Here is a 20,000-nt window from a genome sequence, read left to right as displayed (position 1 = left end):
CAAAATAGCTCATAAATGAAATGTTTTTAAAAAGAAAGCAACAATCTGGAGAACTATATCAGACAAAAGTATTACACGTTGTGGAAGACAGGTAAAGAGTCCTAATTTAAAGGAAGATTAGGCTGATAGATCTCCTTCTTCTATCAAGAATACTTTAATTGTGAATGTTTACTTTGTTCCCCAAGACAAGCAAAGAACTCTTTGGTGTACCAGGGAAAGGGGACATTTCCGGCATAAACCTAAAGAAAATATATATACAAAATGTTCTCTTGTCTCAATTAATATGCAATTGAGCTACTTTTAATGACATTGTCAGCACAGTTCAAAGGATCACTGAGAAATGAAAACTCCATATATCTCAAGTAGAAGGCCAATAGTTCTGCCTAACTTAAAATTCTAGTAATGTGTAACATGCATATTTCATTCTGATACTTGTATAGAAGTAGAAAGAAGCCCAATTTTAGCTATTCTTTATATGTGCAATAAAATATACAATACAATACAATTCCAATACAACTCCTGCCACATGCAAAAGTTCGCTGATGACACTGCTATTGTGGGCTGCATCAGGAGTGGGCAGGAGGAGGAGTATAGGAAGCTAATCAAAGACTTTGTTAAATGGTGTGACTCAAACCACTTACACCTGAACACCAGCAAGACCAAGGAAATGGTTGTGGATTTTAGGAGGCCAAGGCCCCTCATGGACCCTGAGATCATCAAAGGTGACTGTGTGCAGAGGGCGCAGACCTATAAATACCTGGGAGTGCAGCTGGATGATAAATTGGACTGGACTGCCCATACTGATGCTCTGTGTAAGAAAGGTCAGAGCCAACTATACTTCCTTAGAAGGTTGGCGTCATTCAACATCTGTAATAAGGTGCTGCAGATGTTCTACCAGACGGTTGTGGCAAGTGCCCTCTTCTACACGGTGGTGTGCTGGGGAGGCAGCATAAAGAAAAAGGATGCCTCACACCTGGACAAACTTGTGAGGAAGGCAGGCTTTATTGTAGGAATGAAGCTGTACAGTTTAACATCTGTGGCAGAACGACAGGCGCTGAGCAGGCTCCTGTCAATCATGGAGAATTCACTGCATCCACTGAACAGTGTCATTTTCAGGCAGAGGAGCAGCTTCAGTGACAGTTATTGTCTGTTTTTTACCTGCATTTTTATTACTCTTTAATATTGTTTTTTGTATCAGTATGCTGCTGCTGGATTATGTGAATTTCCCCTTGGCATTAATAAATTGTCTACCTACCTACCTACCCACCCAAGCCCACCTATGTACCGTTGGGCTCGTAAGTTTACATATGCTGGCAGAGTCTGTGAGATATGTACCATACTTTAAAGAAAATATGACTGATCAGGCAAAAAACATTTCATGTACTTTTAATGGAATCCAAATTAAAGTGTAAGGCGTCACAGAATAGCACAACCATTAAACAACATATAGTAACAAAGAAAATAATGAGATGGTCCATATTGAAACATTTCCCTTCCCTTAGTTCTTACTTCTGTTTACTTCCCCCTTTAGCATTGATGAAGGTATGCAGTCTTTTATGATTTTTGTGGATGAGGCCCTTGATTTTCTCAGGTGGTAGAGTTCCCCATTCATCTTGGCAAAACGATTCTAGGTTCTGTAAATTCTTGGGTTGTCTTTCATGAACAGCATGTTTAACATCTCCCCAAAGTGACTCAATAAAATTGAGGTCAGGACACTGTGAAGGCCACTCTAACACCTTCACTTTTCTCTGCTGTAGCCACCAAAGGGTCAACGTGACCGTGTGCTTTGGATCATAGTCATGTTGAAAGAACCAAGTGTCTTCCATGCACAGCTTCTGGACTGATGAATGCAAATTGTCCTCCAATATTTTCTGGTAACATGCTGCATTCATCCTGCAATCAAGTTTCACTAAGTTACCTGTGCCACTGTAGGTCACACACCCCCAGAAGATCAGAGATCCACTTCCATGCTTCACAGTAGGGATGGTGTACTTTTCGTCATGGCCCTTGCTGCATCCTCTCCAAACATAATGTTAATGGTTGTGGCAATAAAGTTCAATTTTGGTCTCATCACTCCAAAGGGCTTTGTTCTAGAAGTTTTGAGGCTTGTCTAGATGCTGTTTGGCATGTTATAAGTGGGCTGTTTTGTGGTGTTGGCACAGTAAAGGATTTTTTTCTTGCAACTCAACCGCGCAGCCCATTTTTGATCAAGTGCCTCCTTTTTTGTGCATCTTGTAACAGCAACACCACTTGTTTGCAGAGAAACCAGTGTCTCATCTGAAGTGGATTGTGGGTTTTCTTGACAGCTCGACAAATGATCCTGGCAGTTGTAGCTGAAATCTCAGTTAACTGTGACATGATAAGAACAGAACCTTTAATTTTCCACTTTTTTTTTTTTATCATACTCTGAACACTACTGACAGCCATTTTCAGATCTCTGGATATCTTTTTATATCCATTTATTGATTTATACAAATCAACAATCTTTTCTCACAGGTTCTTTGACAGTTCTTTTGCTTTCCCCATGGTTCAGTATCCAACAAACTCAGTGCAGCTCTGCATAAATTTAAATTAACTATTTATACACAGATGGGCAGCACGGTGGTGCAGTGGGTAGTGCTGCTGCCTTGTAGTTAGGAGACCTGGATTTGCTTCCCGGGTCCTCCCTACGTGGAGTTTGCATGCTCTCCCCGTGTCTGCGTGGGTTTCCTCGGGTGCTCCCGTTTCCTCCCACAGTCCAAAGATATGCAGGTTAGGTGCATTGGCAATTCTAAATTGCCCCTAGTGCATGTGTGTTTTTGCGCACCCTGCGGTGGGCTGGCGCCCTGCCCAGGGTTTGTTTCCTCCCTTGAGCTCTGTGTTGGCTGGGGTTGGCTCCAGCAGACCCCCGTGACCCTGTAGTTAGGGTATAGCGGGTTGGATAATGGATGGATTTATACACAGACACTGATTACAATCAAGAGGTTACAGGTATGGACACTCTCCCTTAAACATCCTTTATTTGAACCTGTGTGTGTCAGCTTGTGTGTTTATTATCAGCCCCAATTAAAGAGTATGTTAACTTTTGATCAGGCCCATCCAGGTGATTTTAGTTATCATTATCATTTAAAAAGGGCACACAAAATTATGTGATAATAAATTGCCTCACCTGAGCACAATCCCAAATTAAAAGGAAAGCTTTCTGCATGATTACTTATATTTTCCAAACAATGGACAATATTTCACAAATTCTTCCAAGGTATGTTATATAAACTTATAAACAACTGTGCCTACTAATACTAATTGTGACCAGCTAAACAGCAATGTAATGGTTCTTCACTTGCTCAAAAAGTGACACCAGTGTAGAAAACACTTCAGGACCACTGCCAGTTGTATCCTTGTACATCAATTATTACACGGGAGAAGATCACAATGGATTTTTACTGCTAACCCTTTCAAGACCAAACTACAATTTTAATAACAGTGAAACTGTTCCCCTTGAATGATGTTTTTCAATTGCATGGTTTTATAAAGTCTTTATTAACTTATAGAGGCGGACAGCTCATTTTCAGGTTGTATTATTTCTGCACCAGAGTGGGCACTCAAATTAACATCCAGGTTCCTGTGTTGAAACTTTTGTTAAAGACACACATTGGTTATATAATCTGGATCACACTCTTGCTTTAAGTACTCTTTCACCAAAAGAGGCATCTTCACAAACCAACTGCACAACTGTGCTATATTTTCTATATTAACTCAAGGCACATTTTCTGCCTCCCAGCCTTCTTTTAAGATATCTAAGAGTCCCCGAGTTTGTCTCCCATCTAGAATTAATTCAAATGAAGAAAACACTGGGTAAGCCTGGGGCACTTCCCATAAACCAAACTAGAGAGCAAAGGAATAAGCAGGTCATTCCTGTCCTCTCAGATAACATTTCTTAACATCTGTTTTTGCTTTTAATTTAAAAACTCTACCATTCCATCAGTCTAGGGGTGATACACAAGTATTTTCACTTATTTAATCCCCAGGGGCCTCCTGTATAAACAGTGCGTATGCACAAAAATGTTACGTAAACTTGGCATAAAGTGACGCACATTTCCACGGTAGCTCATATCCTGGTGTACGCAAGTTCTGCGCTCAGTTTTACAGACTGGCGGCACCCAGCGTCAAAGCAGTGCTACTGTTCCTGTGTGGTTACCCTTTCTTTTTTAGATCCAAATCTCTGACGCAGCTTTGTAAATACACTGAAATTAATCGCATATTGTTTATTAGTTTAATGCATCTGATTGTAATTAACCTGTAACAATTTAATGGTCCACAGAATGGTCAAACTATTCCAAATACCATAACTGCTTTAGCGTTGTTACTCTCACTGCCCTTCTTCTTCTTCTTCTTTCAGCTGCTCCCGTTATGTGTTGCCACAGCGGATCATCTTTTTTCATTAATACTCTCACCGCACCACTTGGTGTATTTATATCACTGTACTGTATCTGAGTGGGGAATCACAGCTGTACAGCAGCTGACTGGAAAGAGAATTATCAGTATACAGCATCAAGCACACTGCCTCAGCCATACTGTCTGTTGAACTGCTCTGATACGGCAAAAACGCTTCAGAGCCTTTCCTCGCGGTTCAGAAACAGTTTCATCCCAAGAACTATAAACACACTCAATCAGTCCATCAAGTGCTCCTTGTTGAACACTTTGTACAGTACTTATAAGTAAACTTGCGATACAGTTATAATATTGTACAACCTAAGCCATTTAAGCGCGCATATACATATGATGACGATATCATTTTTAAGATGAAATGCAGCAAAATAAAACTTTAACTTAATTTAAATAACCTTATTTACATATGATGACAATATCATTTTTAAGATGAAATGCAGCAAAATAAAACTTTAAAACTTAATTTAAATAGCATATATTGTTAATAAATAAACATGTGGGGACATGGTGTTGCAGCGCTAGCAAGAAGCTTGTGCTCCGTTCACAGTTTGTTCCTGACTCGCGCTGTATTCTTGCTGGGACTGGGGTGACACTGGTTGGATAGAATAATTTAACATGCACTACGAAGATATTTCAATGTTCCTTAAAAGTTTTGAAGAATCGGCGTTTTAAGTTTACAGACTGCTTAACATCTATTACAGAGCTGGTTGTGTGGCAATTAGGTATTTGGAGAAAGAAAAGTAAGGACAGGAATTGGAGGTTAGTACATTTAAAAGAGACAGTACTGCTGCAATAAATTATTTCATCGAAGGTAGCACACGGCGCAGCAAGCATCTTGCGTGAGGCATGAACAATCACTGTGCAACCGTGTTCCCATATTTAATAACATGCTTTTAACTCCTATCATCATGAAAATGATATCACATATACATCTCAGTATTTTAATTATTCAGAGGGCTGTAATATCATGAATGTAATGGATTCTGTGTCCTGTCGGAGGAAGAGAAAGCCAGTTTAAGAAGCATATAGTGATTCACACACATAGAAGATCAAATACAAAACCAAGCATTTAACGTGCTATTTTAGTTATGATGGGATTTGTGAAACTATTAAATTAAACGATTTTAAGATGAAGTTTATGATGTTCTACTTTAATGACAAAATAAACTATGTGATTAAAGTGGAAATTTAGAGATTAAAGTTGACATTTTGTGCTTTTTTCCCACTATATGCCTATTTTTTTTTCTCTGTACCCTAATAAGCTTTCATATGACACTCAGACGGTGGGCTACGACTCGCCTTTTCATGGCGAGTTTGATAACTGACAACTTCTTTTTTATTTCGGGCACTGTGCGAGTTTGTGAACTTGAGCTTTCGAGTTTCTCCGACACTATGTCAATCAATCAACTTCCTTTTGTTGTTTATTCCACTGTTTAAACCAGCAAATAGTTAACGTTTTTCCTTGCCTCCACTTGGTATTCGCTGAAATTCTTCTATTTCCCCCGTGCTTTTGCCATTGCCTTTTCACAGAACGCCGAGCTTAAGGGCTATTTATATTGATTTGCATATTCAAAGAGGCGTAATTCTGGGAGGAGACGGGGCAGGACAGCAGGTGCGTTCACGTGCGTTTCTTTTCATGCAGACCAGGATTTATGTAGCGGAAGAATGTGGAAGTTGGCGTTCACACAGATTTAGGTATCTGGATTTTTTTGTGCATAAGCACATTTCTGCTTTTGTCCATATGCCATGTTAGAGTGTGAATTCTATGTGCGTCGTTATGCATGAGGCCCCAGGAATTTGGGTACTTCCCAAAACGTGTCTGATATGAAAGGAGTCCCCTGAAACTATTAGACTTCTTTTGGTATTCACCAAGTGTGTAAAATACCCCTACCAGTTTGAGCTGGACTGTTTCATGGTAATGACCTCCTGATATCAAGTGGCATAATCAACAAGCACCAAGATATACAGTACTTGTGCCCATGAGTGGAGGGTTCCAGTGAACCCACGATATCCACCACTATCCACTCAAATAGTATACCTATAATAAATATAGGTACTAATGAAATTTGCCTGTGATGGAATTTGATGAATTTGACATTTGGGGCATGATACACAAAAACGTTGCATCTCTTTCCAAAGTTTTGCTTGTTCCTAAATTAGACCCCACCAAGTATGACTGTGCCAGGTTACATAGTTTTTGTCCATAAGGATGCGGAACCAAGAGCTTGCTGTTTAGCAACCTAATATAATGGATCATCTTCCATCTTGAAATATGGGCCAGTAAGAATGGAGTCCAGGGCTTCTGGACATTCACTGGAACAACAGCATTTCGAGCATATTTCAATAAATCATTTTTCAACTGCTTACGCTTAATAAATAATGAAGCAGATAGTAGCCTATATTAAAATTGCAGAGACAGTAAAGGACCATGTGCCACTACCAGCTGAGTTAATTCCTCCACCATGGGTGATCTCCATGTAGTATCATGTGACAACACCTTGGATGTTCCCCAGAAATCATCCTCCCCACACTGTACAACTGCACCTTTACCTGTTCTCTTGCATGGCTTTGTCTCATCTAGGGCTAAACTCTGAACTGTTGCATCTAATCTGAGATCAGTCACGTCCTTGTATCCCAATGTACGGAGGAGAGGACATGACTTTTGGAGACCCTTTATGGACTCTGGAAATTAAATCTTATACATAGTGTCAGTGTCATACTAGCAAGTCTTCCTGTGAATACAGCACATAACTGTTGAGCCACAATGGAGATATTGCTGCATATACTGTATGTGTGATGGAGATTCTGCCTTAACACTACATTCAATTCAGGTTTGATTACATAATACTTTTAACAATGTAGGGACTTTCTACTGACTGCTCCAGTTATCATTGACTGACTACCTATTATCACTGATAAATTATGATGTCAAGTTGCTGGCAAAGTTGATTGTGTGTTGACTGCTGACATTGATTTATAATCTTATTTATTCAGATCAAACTAATTTCATTAAGTCCCTGGTGCCTCTTTCCTAGATGCAGAGTAGGCATTTAATAGGATGACACGGTCCTTTTTGTGGAAGTTCCTGGATAGAATGGGATTTGGCTCTGTGTTTATTACTTTTTACCTCACATTCTTTCTTTCTTCTTACTAATGCCAACATTTCCCCTTTACATGTATTTTAAGGAGCCAGACAGAGCTACCCTTTTCCCTTCTTCTCCTTTCTATGCTGTAATAAATTCTGTAATAATTTGAATTCCACTTCCCTTATTGTTAGCCTAGTTATATCTTCAGATGTGGAGATGTATTGAAAACAAATGAAAAGCTTGCTACCAGGATGGCACCACGACACTTGTGAATATTGGAGTCTGCTCTATCTACTCCTCCTCCTCCTCTTTGTGTCAGTCTTGCACTTCTATACTTGGAAACATATTTTATGTCAGGTCTTGAAACAGTCCCCTATCTACAATCTAGATATTTTGTCCCTACTACGTGGAAATTTTTCTGAATGTAGCCGAGGTCTGTTCTCAGGGCATGTACAGTATCCCACTCTTTGCCTATTCCAGGTTATCCTATGTATAATGTATGAGCATTGTCTTTATTTTAGATGAAATTAAAAATTATTTGAGCTGTCAATAAATTCAACGTCTTGGTTCAAAGACCGTATTTGAGCCTTGAAGCAGAAATGTTGGAAAGCACAGGATTTGTGAAAAATCCACTCGACCTCAAGCTCACTGCCTTTACTTAAAAGATCTCTTGGTCAGATTTAACAACATAGTTAAGGATGTCAGACATGTTTATTTCTGCAAATTATTTTCCAATAGTAGATATACTCATGAGACCTTATTTGATACCATCAATGACATTGTCATTCCTGTATGCCATGTTGTACCTATTTCCCCAAATGAAAACTGATAATTTCTTTTCATTTTTCCCAAATAAAATTAGTAATGTTCTAACATTAACTAATCTTTCTCCTACCTGCAGTCAAGTTTGGCCTACCATGTTAGAATGCTTCTCTCCTATTTTACTTAGCTGTCTTTGAATTGGTTAATGAAACCACCCTCATACACCCTTGACATTTTATCTATTTCCTTATTTAAAAAAAAATTAAAAACTCATTCACTACAGCTTTATTACTGGCAAATATCAAGAAATAAAAAATGAATGAAATGAAAATAACAATCTCTTTAAATTGTATATCCGGTTAACCAAACCCGGGGTTTGGCGAGCGAAGCGAGTAAGGGGCAGAGCCCCCTAGTCTTTTAAAATATCAAAAACCGTATTGTGCTAAAAATCCATATTGGCAGCACACAGTTCAAATATGTCCATAGGCTATATCCCACCTCCATCTCATGTGATTAGAACTAGACCTCCCTATGTTCTCTTTGCCCCCTTAAAGTCTCTGGCACCTTCCTTCACATATTCCGGGAATGTTTTCTGGCTATGGCTCTCTGGTGCTACTGTATGTAGTTATATTCCTCTCCATGATTCTTTTCTTCCCAATCATCTGCCACCTCAAGTTCTCCTCTTTCTGGACCTATCCACTTTACTTTCTTTCTCTCACCCAGTGAAGGTTTCTTAGTGACTGCTACTGTTGCAGCTAATTTGCTTTTAATTTTCTTTTTTATTGGAAATCTGCTGACCTTGACCCCCAGCAATCTGGAAGTCTCATTTTATAATCTCATCTTTCTTGAAGTCTCTGTTTCTAGGATAAACAATTCCTCTGGTTTAGCATCCAAAGAGGATTGCTCTATGGTGTGGTTCTTCTTTTCCACTTTTTTTCCCCCTTTTTCCCCTACTTTTCTATGCACTGTCCTGCATGGGGTGTGAATGCCAGTCCTCCTGTAGATTTCTTATATGTTCTTTTGAGATTTGCTTCATCATTGGTTTGGGTGAGTGTTAGGTGCTGGTGTGGGTGTGTTTTTCACCTTGTGTATTCTAAAGAAAATGCTTTTTAATAAATTAATAAAAATATATTCACAAAAACAAACTTAAATATGTTAACTAAAAATATTTTGTATCTGTTACCTACTCCATGTTTTTTGCAGTAATGGCCAAGAAACATTTTTAATCTCATGTTCTTGTGGAAAATAGAGATGTCAGTAGGCTTTTATGTGGACAACCACTGAATAAACAATAAGAAAACATCCATTAAAATTGTATATTTACACAAGTCACATAATTCATGTCCAGAAAATTAAACTGTATTGAACACTCCATGCTCTCCCAATCCATCTACTGATGTCATAGTAAAAGTTACCAGAGGCATTAATGTCGCTGCCAAGGTAAGTAAACCTGTCAATGAGATCTACATTCCCCCCACAGACAGATGCACTGCTGATGGTTGTGCTCAAAAGGTCATTAAAAGCTTTTATCTTGGTTTTTATCTAGAAAACTAGCAAGTTCAAACACTCAGACTTGTCACTCAAGAGCCAAGATTAGAGCCTTCATTGACTTCACTGCATTGTCAGCAAAGTCAAGATCAGTGAATCTTTCTTCAACAGATGCCCCACGGCTGCTGGACTTCATGACCCCTGCCCAACACCCAGTCCATGCAAGCATTGAACAGGGTAGGAGTAATAATACACCCCTAATGAACCCCAGAATCAACTGCGAGAAACACAGGGGGTTCTGCACTCCACTCTGTGCAGCTCTAAACAATACCAACAACTACTTGAATCTTGATATGAATATAAACTGACATTAATCACGAGAATGCACTGCCCATCAAGGTTGTATTAAATTTAGATTTGGTATGATTCGCCAGGATAAAAGTAAATCAAATGTATAGTATGTAAATAGGTAAAAAAAAGGGTATGAGAGGCTGACAGAAGGTGTAACAAGATGAGTCTAGACTCTAAGCCAACCACTCACTGATAATATTGTAGAGACCCGTGGTGGAGTCTTTAAAGATTTTAGAGCCGAACTCTGCCGTGCACCTCTCCCAAGCTGTCGGCTAGCGGATTGCCAGCGTTATGCACGCAGCTGCACCCAGCTCTTTAGATAACGAGCACTCGTGTCCCATACACCGCACGACTCCGAGTATCTCGGCAATAATTGCTTAGATAGAATCTTAGCAATGATACAGCTCTGTCCTGTTGTATCTTTTTATTAACAGATAGCCAGTAAAACAAAGCTGAAAACTCATTGAATAGCCATGGTCAAGGTCATTTACAGAGCCATCTTTCTCATTGATGGTGACTATTTACATTTACACAACCCCAGACGGCGATAACCCAACCCACCCCACCAGTTGAGCACAAACACATACAACACTTACAACAGGAAAGACAATTACGTACTTAGTTAATTTTGACACAACAATAAGCTTTTACATAAATTACCCATAAATTCCACACAAACTATTTACACAAATTACCCATGAGGCGTCACTCCGCCAGCGCTTGCTGCCGGGTCGTTACACAGCCCCCTCCCAAGAGGGTTAGTGTCCCCACAACCCTACTCATCACAGACTAAATCAAGCAAGTGTCCTGGCCGGCGACGGACACGCTTCGGCCTGCCGGATGTGCCATTACTCGTGTCAGGCTCAGTCCTGAGACTGTCAATGTCTGTCTCGGCGCCGGGGGTGGAGGTTGGAGAGCGGCTTGTATTCTCGAGTCGTTCTTGTTCTGGGGCCAGTGGGTGGTATGGTGCCAACCGGTCCTTGTGCAGCACCACCCGTCTGCCCGCCCAGGCATTCGGACTCGGAAAACTACCTCCGAAATTTTGTCCAAAATTTCTCCAGGCCCCTGCCAATGATGAGTTAATTTTGGAGACAGTCCCCGTTTCCGTTGCGGGCAAAATACCCACACTTTGTCCCCTGGTTTCAGCGTCGGGCCATGAGCCCGTGTGTCGTAAGCCCGTTTCTGGCGAGCTCCAGCTCCCTCCAAGGCCTCCCTGGCCAGTCGATGAACGGTGTCCAGCCGCTCTTTTAACCGTCTAAAATAATCCATTTCGGGCCCACCAACAATCTCAGGCTCAGGGGGCGAGCCAAACACCAAATCCACTGGCTTGCGAAGTTCCCTCCCAAACATCAGCCCCGCTGGTGTGCATTGGCTCGATTCTTGCACTGCTGTCCGATATGCCCACAGGACCAGAGGCAAATGTTGGTCCCAGTCCCGCTGGTGTTGACTGGTCAGGATTGCCAGTTGAGTGGCCAGGGTGCGATTAAATCGCTCGACTAATCCATCACTTTGCGGGTGAAGGGGGGTGGTCCTGGTCTTTTTCACCCCCAGTCGCTGACACACCTCCCTGAACAAACGGCTCTCGAAGTTCCGCCCCTGATCGCTGTGGAGCTCGTCCAGAACTCCAAATCGAGTTAACATTTCATCCACTAGTTTTTGAGCCGCTGTGGAGGCACTCTGATCCGGAACTGCATACGCCTCTGGCCATTTGGTGAAGTAATCCATTGCTACCAAAACGAATCGATTTCCGGCTTCCGTTACAGGAAAAGGACCCAGTACGTCCACTCCAATTCTCTCCATGGGTGCCCCGACAAGGTATTGCTGAAATTTGAAATTTGAAATATTTGAAATCCAATGGGGTTTCCCCCGCGCAGGTATTGCTGCAATGGCGAGTGAGAACGTTGACCAGGTCCTTTTTGCGCAGTGCAGATGTCACAGCAGTGGACGTGCAGCTCCGCGTCTTGCCAACACCCGGGCCAATAAAACCGCTGCCGTAGTCGACGCACTGTCTTAGCGTTTCCGTAGTGTCCGGATCCAGCCGCTCCGTGGACCCATCGGAGGACCTCGGCGCGCAAAGCCTGGGGAACCAGCAGTTGTAGTCGGTCAATTCCCCCGGGTGCTTGCCACCGTCTGTAGATTACGCCATCGTGCAACTCCAAGTTGCCCCATTGGGAGTGTAGTAGTTTGAGTTCAGGCCCCTGTGACGACATGGTTTGCCAGTCGGGACGTTCTTGTGTCTCCAACCAGCCCTTTACCTTTTCTAGCGCTTGGTCGTTCGCCTGTAACTGCCTTAATTGGTCAATAGTGAACGGCTCCCCTACTCCAACAGTGTCATCTATCCTTGCGGATGCTGACGATGGCCCCAGACCCCTTTCTTCCTGTCGGCGGCAATATCGACATTCATTGCTGAGGCATGGACGCCTGGAGAGGGCATCAGCGTTGGCATGCTGCCGTCCCGGTCGGTGCTGTATCTCAAAGTCATATTCCTGTAGAATCTCCATCCACCTTGCCACCTGGCCCTCTGGTTGCCGGAAATTCAACATCCAGGTGAGGCTAGCATGGTCAGTCCGCAGCGTGAACCTAGTGCCCAATAGGTAGGGCCGAAAGTGCCGTACCGCTAGGATCACTGCCAACAGTTCCCGCCGAGTGACACAGTAATTCCTCTCCGGTTGACTGAGGCTGCAGCTGTAATAAGCTACCACTCTCTCCAGCCTCCCCCTTCTGTGAGAGTACGGCCCCAATCCCCACATTGCTAGCGTCAGTGTCCACCACAAAAGGTTGGTTGGGGTCAGGGTACGCCAGGACAGGCGCGCTGACGAGGGCAGCCTTTAATTGTTGGAAAGCGGCTGTGCAGTCCTCCGTCCACCCAAACTGTTGGCCCTTACTCGTCAGTCGGTGCAAGGGGCTGGCAATGGTTGCAAAGTTTTTTACAAACCTCCTGTAACATGAGGCTAAACCCAGGAAGCTCCGCAGTTCGGTGATGTTGGCTGGTGGGGGCCAGTTGCTCACGGCAGCCACCTTTGCTGGGTCTGTAGCCACCCCACTCTCGCTGATTACGTGCCCTAGAAACTGGGTCTGTCGGGCGAGAAGATTGCATTTCTCAGGGTTCAACCGCAACCCGGCGCTACGAATGGCGGTCAGGACCTCCCTTAAATTGTGCACAGCCTGGTCAAAGTCTCTGGCATGAATCAACAGATCATCTAAATAGACCACACAACAGGTTCGGGGAATGTCTTTCAGGACCCGCTCCATTAGTCTTTCAAAAGTGGCCGGTGCATTACAAAGTCCAAACGGCATTACCTTAAACTGCCACAGCCCTTGTCCGATGGTGAATGCAGTTTTGGGTCGGTCCTCTGCTGCCAGTTCTACCTGCCAATATCCACTGCGCAAGTCCAAGGTGCTGAACCAACGGGATCCAGCCACATAGTCCAATGCATCATCGATGCAGGGCAGTGGGTAAGAGTCTTTTCAGTGACTGCATTTAATTTATGAAAGTCCACACAAGGGCGCCAACCCCCCGTTTTCTTCCGCACCATGACCATGGGTGCGGCCCAGGGACTGTCCGAAGGCTCAATGATGTCGTTGGTTATCATCTCGCGAATCAACTCTTCGGCAGCTTGGCGTTTTGCAAGAGGCAATCGGTGGGGGCGCAAACGAATGGGAGCGGCGTGGCCAGTGTCAATGTGGTGTTTTACTAATGAGGTTCTGGTGCAGTCCTCCTCTTGAGCCGCAAAAATGTCCACAAAGTCGTTCAGTAATTTCTGGAGTTGCTCCTGCTGTGGCGTGCTCAGATGTTCACCACTTCGATGGCCCAATTCCTCCACAGCGGCAACCGTTTCAGCTGATGGGGGGGTCGTGCTATAATTTTGACTGTCCAGCAATACTCTCCTGGGGGTTCTCTTGAACCCTTGCCACTTCAAACAATGGTGGGGAGCCGGTGAGCAGTGGTGTCCAGGTGAATACACTCTGGCAGTCCTTCAAGGACGGTTCCAGCCCGACCGAGCGGCACAGTCTCATTACCCAAACAAAGGACGGCCCTTGACACATCAACACGTGCTCCCCAGTGGGCCAACAAGTCCAACCCAATAATGCACTGGTCTTTAATGTCTGCAAGCCAGAATTCGTGGTTGGTCTGGCTCGTCCCTACCAACACAGTTAACAGTTTCTTTCCAGGCATTACTGTCCGTTCACCCGTAACAGTGCGTAGTTCGCTATTTGTGGGGGTCCAGCCCTCTGGAAGAAGACTAGTGGTTTCGGGCAACACTCCTTTTCGTAGCAAACAAATAGTGGACCCCGTGTCCACTAAAGCACTGCATGGCCGTCCGTCAATAGTGCAGTCTAGGTATAGTCCAGTGGAAAATCCACAGCCCAACTTTAAAGCAGTCATTGTGGAGGGTGCTGAAAACGGAGCGAGGGTCCCCTCACGGCCTCACCCCGATGTTGTTTCCCTGCGGTGATGCTGCACGAGGCAAAGGACTTGGGGCAGGGCAATCCCTGGGAAAGTGCCCTGGTTCTCCGCATCGAAAACAGCAGTCTACCCGTTGTCTCTGTCGGGGGGTTGATGTTGGTTGGGCGCGGCTGACCTCCACTACCTCAGACGGGTCCCCTTCCGCCCTTCGTTCAACTGCTCTTGTTAGTCGACTCGGGTGTGGCGTTCGTCTTGTCGGTGACTCAGCCTGTAGTACCTCTTCAACCCGCTCAGCCTCTCGTAGTGCCTCGCTCAAATCTCGGGGTGACGATAGACAGACATGCTGGCGAAGATGTTCTGGTGTGAGGCCCCGCAGGAAAGCATGAAGACTGAGTTCCTCCCTCGCTGCTGTCGAGAAAGTAGGGTAACCTTTTCGTGTATATACCCTGATGTCAGCGGCAAAGGCTCCTACACTCTCACCTTCACGCCGACATCGGCTAGTCAGCTTTTCTCTGCTGCATTCTGCTGAAGTTCTTTGTCCAAAGCGACGGGTGAGAGCAGCGGTGAGAGCCTGAAGATCACGACACTCTTCTGATGGCAGATCAATGAGTACCTGAAGTGCGGGACCCTCCAAGGCAAGGGCCAAGTGTGTCGCAGCTTCCTCGCGGTTCCACTCAGTGTATCGCGGCCAGATCCACTTGTGCAAGGTATGGCTCTAAGGGCGTCAATCCGCTGTATCGCGGCAGCTTAACAGGTGACCGTGAGAAGAGGACCGGCCGACTGGTAACCTGGGGTATCGCTGCAGCCGACGGCCCACTCTGGCCGTGCTTAGAAGATCGCAACACTGTCCGGGGAACATTGGCACCATCAGGCCGGTCTGCCTCTTTTCTCCGCACAGCTCCGCTGATCAAGCGCTCTAGCGTAACGATGTTCTCTAAGATGGCACGCTCTAATTCTTCAAGACTCTGTTCCATAATGGCGTCTTCTAAACAGCCTGGTCTCCCACTTCTGACACCAATGTAGCGACCCGTGGCGGAGTCTTTAAAGATTTTAGAGCCGAACTTTGCGTGCACCTCTCCCAAGCTGTCGGCTAGCGGATTGCCAGCGTTATGCACGCAGCTGCACCCAGCTCTTTAGATAACGAGCACTCGTGTCCCATACACCGCACGACTCCGAGTGTCTCGGCAATAATTGCTTAGATAGAATCTTAGCAATGATACAGCTCTGTCCTGTTGTATCTTTTTATTAACAGATAGCCAGTAAAACAAAGCTGAAAACTCATTGAATAGCCATGGTCAAGGTCATTTACAGAGCCATCTTTCTCATTGATGGTGACTATTTACATTTACACAACCCCAGACGGCGATAACCCAACCCACCCCACCGGTTGAGCACAAACACATACAACACTTACAACAGGAAAGACAATTACGTACTTAGTTAATTTTGACACAACAATAAGCTTTTACATAAATTACCCATAAATTCCCCACAAACTATTTACATAAATTATCCATGAGGCGTCACTCCGCCAGCGCTTGCTGCCGGGTCGTTACACAATGTATATAAAGGAGATCTTGTACAGTCATGTCATAAATGAATATTAAACGTTTCCTTGTGGTGTTCACTCTTTATCAGCAAACATCCACCCGGTCAAGCAACAATACTTGTTTTTTTCTATGGAAACTTTGTTTTCTTGCTTTGTGCCCAGTCTTTATACAAATTTGGCATGCAACCAATATTCTTGTTTGCAAACACAATGTAAAATAATACTGCTTATAATGTCTGTCATTTGTAGCTTAAATTTTTGAATAGATTTCATGCTGCAACAAATATTTTTTGAATCATGGAATCGGTTAACATCTTTAAAATTAAGTCAATTGGCAAATCAATTTAACGTGAGTTACTTTTTAAAGATTTTCAAAATATAATTAACTGACATCAAGTCAGTCATTCTTCATGTATATAATGAATTTTGAAAACTACTTTCCACAGTGCTGTTAGATGAGGACAAATACTTGAGCTAAAAGCCCCAATAGATGGAGGTATTGACCTATTAGAGTTTTATTCTTATTAGCCTGGTTTCATGTTGCTGTTGTTTGATGAAACTGAAGTGAATCCTTCAGTAAATAATTTTTAAATTAATGTTCATTTACCGGGCTTGAAACTAAACTGTATCAGAATAAAATGTGCTGCTGTATGAGTACCTTCTGCCTCTTTTGATCATAGTGTAAACCTATTTATATTTTTGGTGGTTCAACACTAAAAAATTGTGTAATACAGCAAAAGCTCTGGTTACTTCTGGTCAAGAATACTAATTTCTGTATATGCATAAAACTCTTGTGCTTTTGTGTTTATGTTTTATGCAGATTCTGGATTACTGGGACATCTCACAAAGAAATCCAAGCTGGTAATCATAGAAACGGCTTATTTGCTCCTGTTTGCTATCCATTACATGATGTGGCAGCAACCCTTCCTTGATATGTTTCCTTCACTAAAAACAACAATAAAAACACTTGGTGGGAGCAATTGTTTTTGATTTTGTGGCTAATACTGATCCTCATCCAGTTTGGATTTCTCTTTTTTCACATTTAAGTGGACAGCATGGAATATGTTTGTAGCAGAGATGGAAAACATTTCTCAGGAAGAGCCTTACAATGGAAAGACATCACATTTAGTCCAGAAAGCCTCAGGAGTGTCAGGCTCCGCTGCTCCTTTGTTTCCAGTGATAGACTTACTGATGAGTAATCGGCTAGAAATACCAGAAGGTTTAGGTCTTGACACATCTGACATTAATGTTCTCGAAAATATGCTGAAAAATGAAAAAAACAGTACCATGCAACAGCAAGCAAAATGTCAACCCTTAAATCCAGAGCATGCAGCTCTAAAGGATGAGTTTATAAACAAACCAAAGGAGGGAAAGTGTACACCAACTGAAAACAAGACAATCAATCATAAACTCCTGTCATTTCTTACTCAGTTACGGGGAGAGTTGCTCACAAAATCTAAAGAAGTTGAAGAGTTGAAGTTGCAGGTTCTCACACCACCAAAGCTGGAGCTGCTAAGAGCACAGATTCAACAAGAACAAGAGGGCCCAATAAGACAGAAATTTAATCAGCTAGATGAGGATATAGAGAAATACCGTGAAGAATACAACAAGCTTCGTTATGAGCATGCTTTCTTGAAATCTGAATTTGAACACCAGGTAGAAGCGCATAACCATATTTTAGAAGAAAATAAAATATTCTATGAAGCAGAAATAGCTAGACTGGAAAAGGAAAAGGAGGAATTGAATGCTCAGTTGCTAAATGATGATCCAGTCAAAGAACGAAATAAAATGGAAAGTGTTCTGAATGAAAATGCACAGTTACATCAGAGAATAAAGTGTCTTGAATCTAAGATACTTGCATTAAAAACAGAAAAAGACAGTTGTGGAGCAAAGGCAGAAAATGCACAAAGAATGCACATGCGACAGGTAGCTGAATCTCAAGCTACTATTGAGTCTCTCAAAGCAGAAAAGCATTCATTGAAATTGCAGGTGGATTGTCTTGAGAAGAAACTCCACCTTAGCCATGAACAAAATTCTCAGCTGATTATTAAACTACACAGATCAAAGAGAGATGTTGGCTCCCTCAATGACAAAATAAAAGAACTGAGGCATTCTTACAATTATGAACTTGCTAATATTAAACTAGACTGTGCCCGTGCAAAGGGAGAGATTGAAAGAGAACGAGATAATCTGCATAGTGAAATGCAGGCACTCCGGTCCACTAATGAAGTCATGAAAAGCACTATCAACCGACTCAACGAACATGTGGCACAGTTAGAAAAAGAATTAGAAGAAAGACTTCAAATAACAAAGCTGGGTGACTTCCAGAAACTTACAAAAATCCATGAAGAAAAACTGGAGTTGGAAAGTATGGTGGCTGACCTGGAGGAACAGAAAGCAGCATATGAAGCTTTCAGAAGAGCTGAGCAAAAACAATGGGAGGACAAACTACGTGTATTGCAGATATCTGATGAAAGTTCAAAAAAGGAAATCCAGATTCTGAAAAGTAAATTGCATAATCAAGGTCATCAGATAAAATATCCTAATAAAGCGAACAATGAAAACGTGGACATGAAGCAGCAAAATTATGAGCTCCAAATTCAGCTAGATACATTACAACACAGACTGAATGAGTTTAGTCGACTAATTTTAGCCCCTCGTTTAACTTCTTCTGGAGAAAACATTTCAGATAATGCCGTTGTGAATTCCTTGGAACAAGAGATTGAATTGACTTGTACAAAGAATGTGGACACAGAACAGCTTCACCTTCAAATAAATGGTGGTACTAAATGCAACTAAGGCGCATAGTGAATCAGTGTCAGACCACTGTTCAATAAACAAAGAGACATGATTTTTACTAACACAATTGGTGGGTTAAGTTATGTTGACCCAGTTGTTTGCCCATGCTGGAAGCCCCCTTGTGCTTGTTTCCACCCACCTAAGGTACCACCACAATGCCCTGTCACCAGCAGTTTTTCTTTGAACTAAAGAGGTGTTGTTTTCCTCTCCCACCTGCTTAAAACTCAGGATTATGTTTAATTATTGAAAATATTGTCTATGTTTTTTCAAAATCTTTACAAAATCATTAATGTCTTAAAAAATTATTATGTATTTTAAATTACTTTAAGATTGCAGAGTTCTTTATTTCCTTTCTTTCTTTTGTGGTTGTTGTTATTTCTTAAAAAATTGACTTGCCTTCAAAAAGACTGTTGCAAAAATCTGCCGTTCCACCTTTTATCTCTTTCGACTAACCTCTGTGGATGGTTTTTGCACTTCTTTACTCAGTCAGGCTGAACTGTTAAATTCTTCAGCAGGATAAATGTATATTGATGCAGGGATATCTCCAAGAAATTTGCTTGCTTTAATAAGCCATAATAGAAAGGTTAAAGTCCCCTCAAACTTGTTTAAATAAAATAATTACTTCTATTTTTAGAGAAGAAAGAGTCACATCTTCACACTTGGTCCTTGATACGAAACATGAACTTTTAAGATGGCAGTATGTTCTGTTTTTTGCAAACGAGCATACACCAAAGAATGTGCTCCTGTCAATTCCTATCTGTTCTCTCATTCCTTGACCAGATAATTATTGCCCTTAAATCCCTTTGTGATTAGCACCCAAGGTCTTTTACACAAAGGCAGAACATTCTCCAGATGTTTTTTTTCTAAAGCTCCTCTTCCTACTTTTCCCACCCAACTATTTGCATTTCACCTAAGCAAGTACGCATCTCAAGAATATTTTATATTTTAAAACATATTGTACAATATTCTTGCACGTAGAAATAAGTATTCACCCCACCTTAGACGTTTTCACAATTTGATACTGATAAACTGGAAAGTGAAAACAGTTCTCTTCAACATGGCCTAATTAACTGCAGCTTTTAAGTACAATATAATTGCTCACACAAGTATTCACCCCTTTTAGTATGAC

At 42.4% G+C, this 20,000-nt stretch overlaps 1 protein-coding gene across 1 annotated transcript; it reads left to right on the top strand.

Moving 5' to 3' along the window:
- Positions 1–17,359: 17,359 nt before the first annotated feature.
- On the top strand, positions 17,360–18,871 carry LOC120529891 (centrosomal protein of 83 kDa-like). The gene has a single exon (XM_039754108.1). It carries the CDS (start codon positions 17,360–17,362, stop codon positions 18,869–18,871), a length of 1,512 nt encoding a protein of 503 aa, XP_039610042.1.
- Positions 18,872–20,000: the final 1,129 nt, after the last annotated feature.

Source organism: Polypterus senegalus, chromosome 5 (genome assembly GCF_016835505.1).
Source record: "Polypterus senegalus isolate Bchr_013 chromosome 5, ASM1683550v1, whole genome shotgun sequence".
In the NCBI taxonomy this organism is placed as follows: Eukaryota; Metazoa; Chordata; class Cladistia; order Polypteriformes; family Polypteridae; genus Polypterus; species Polypterus senegalus.
The sequence above is the reverse complement of the archived record's forward strand: the minus strand, read 5'-3'. Positions and strand labels throughout refer to the sequence as shown.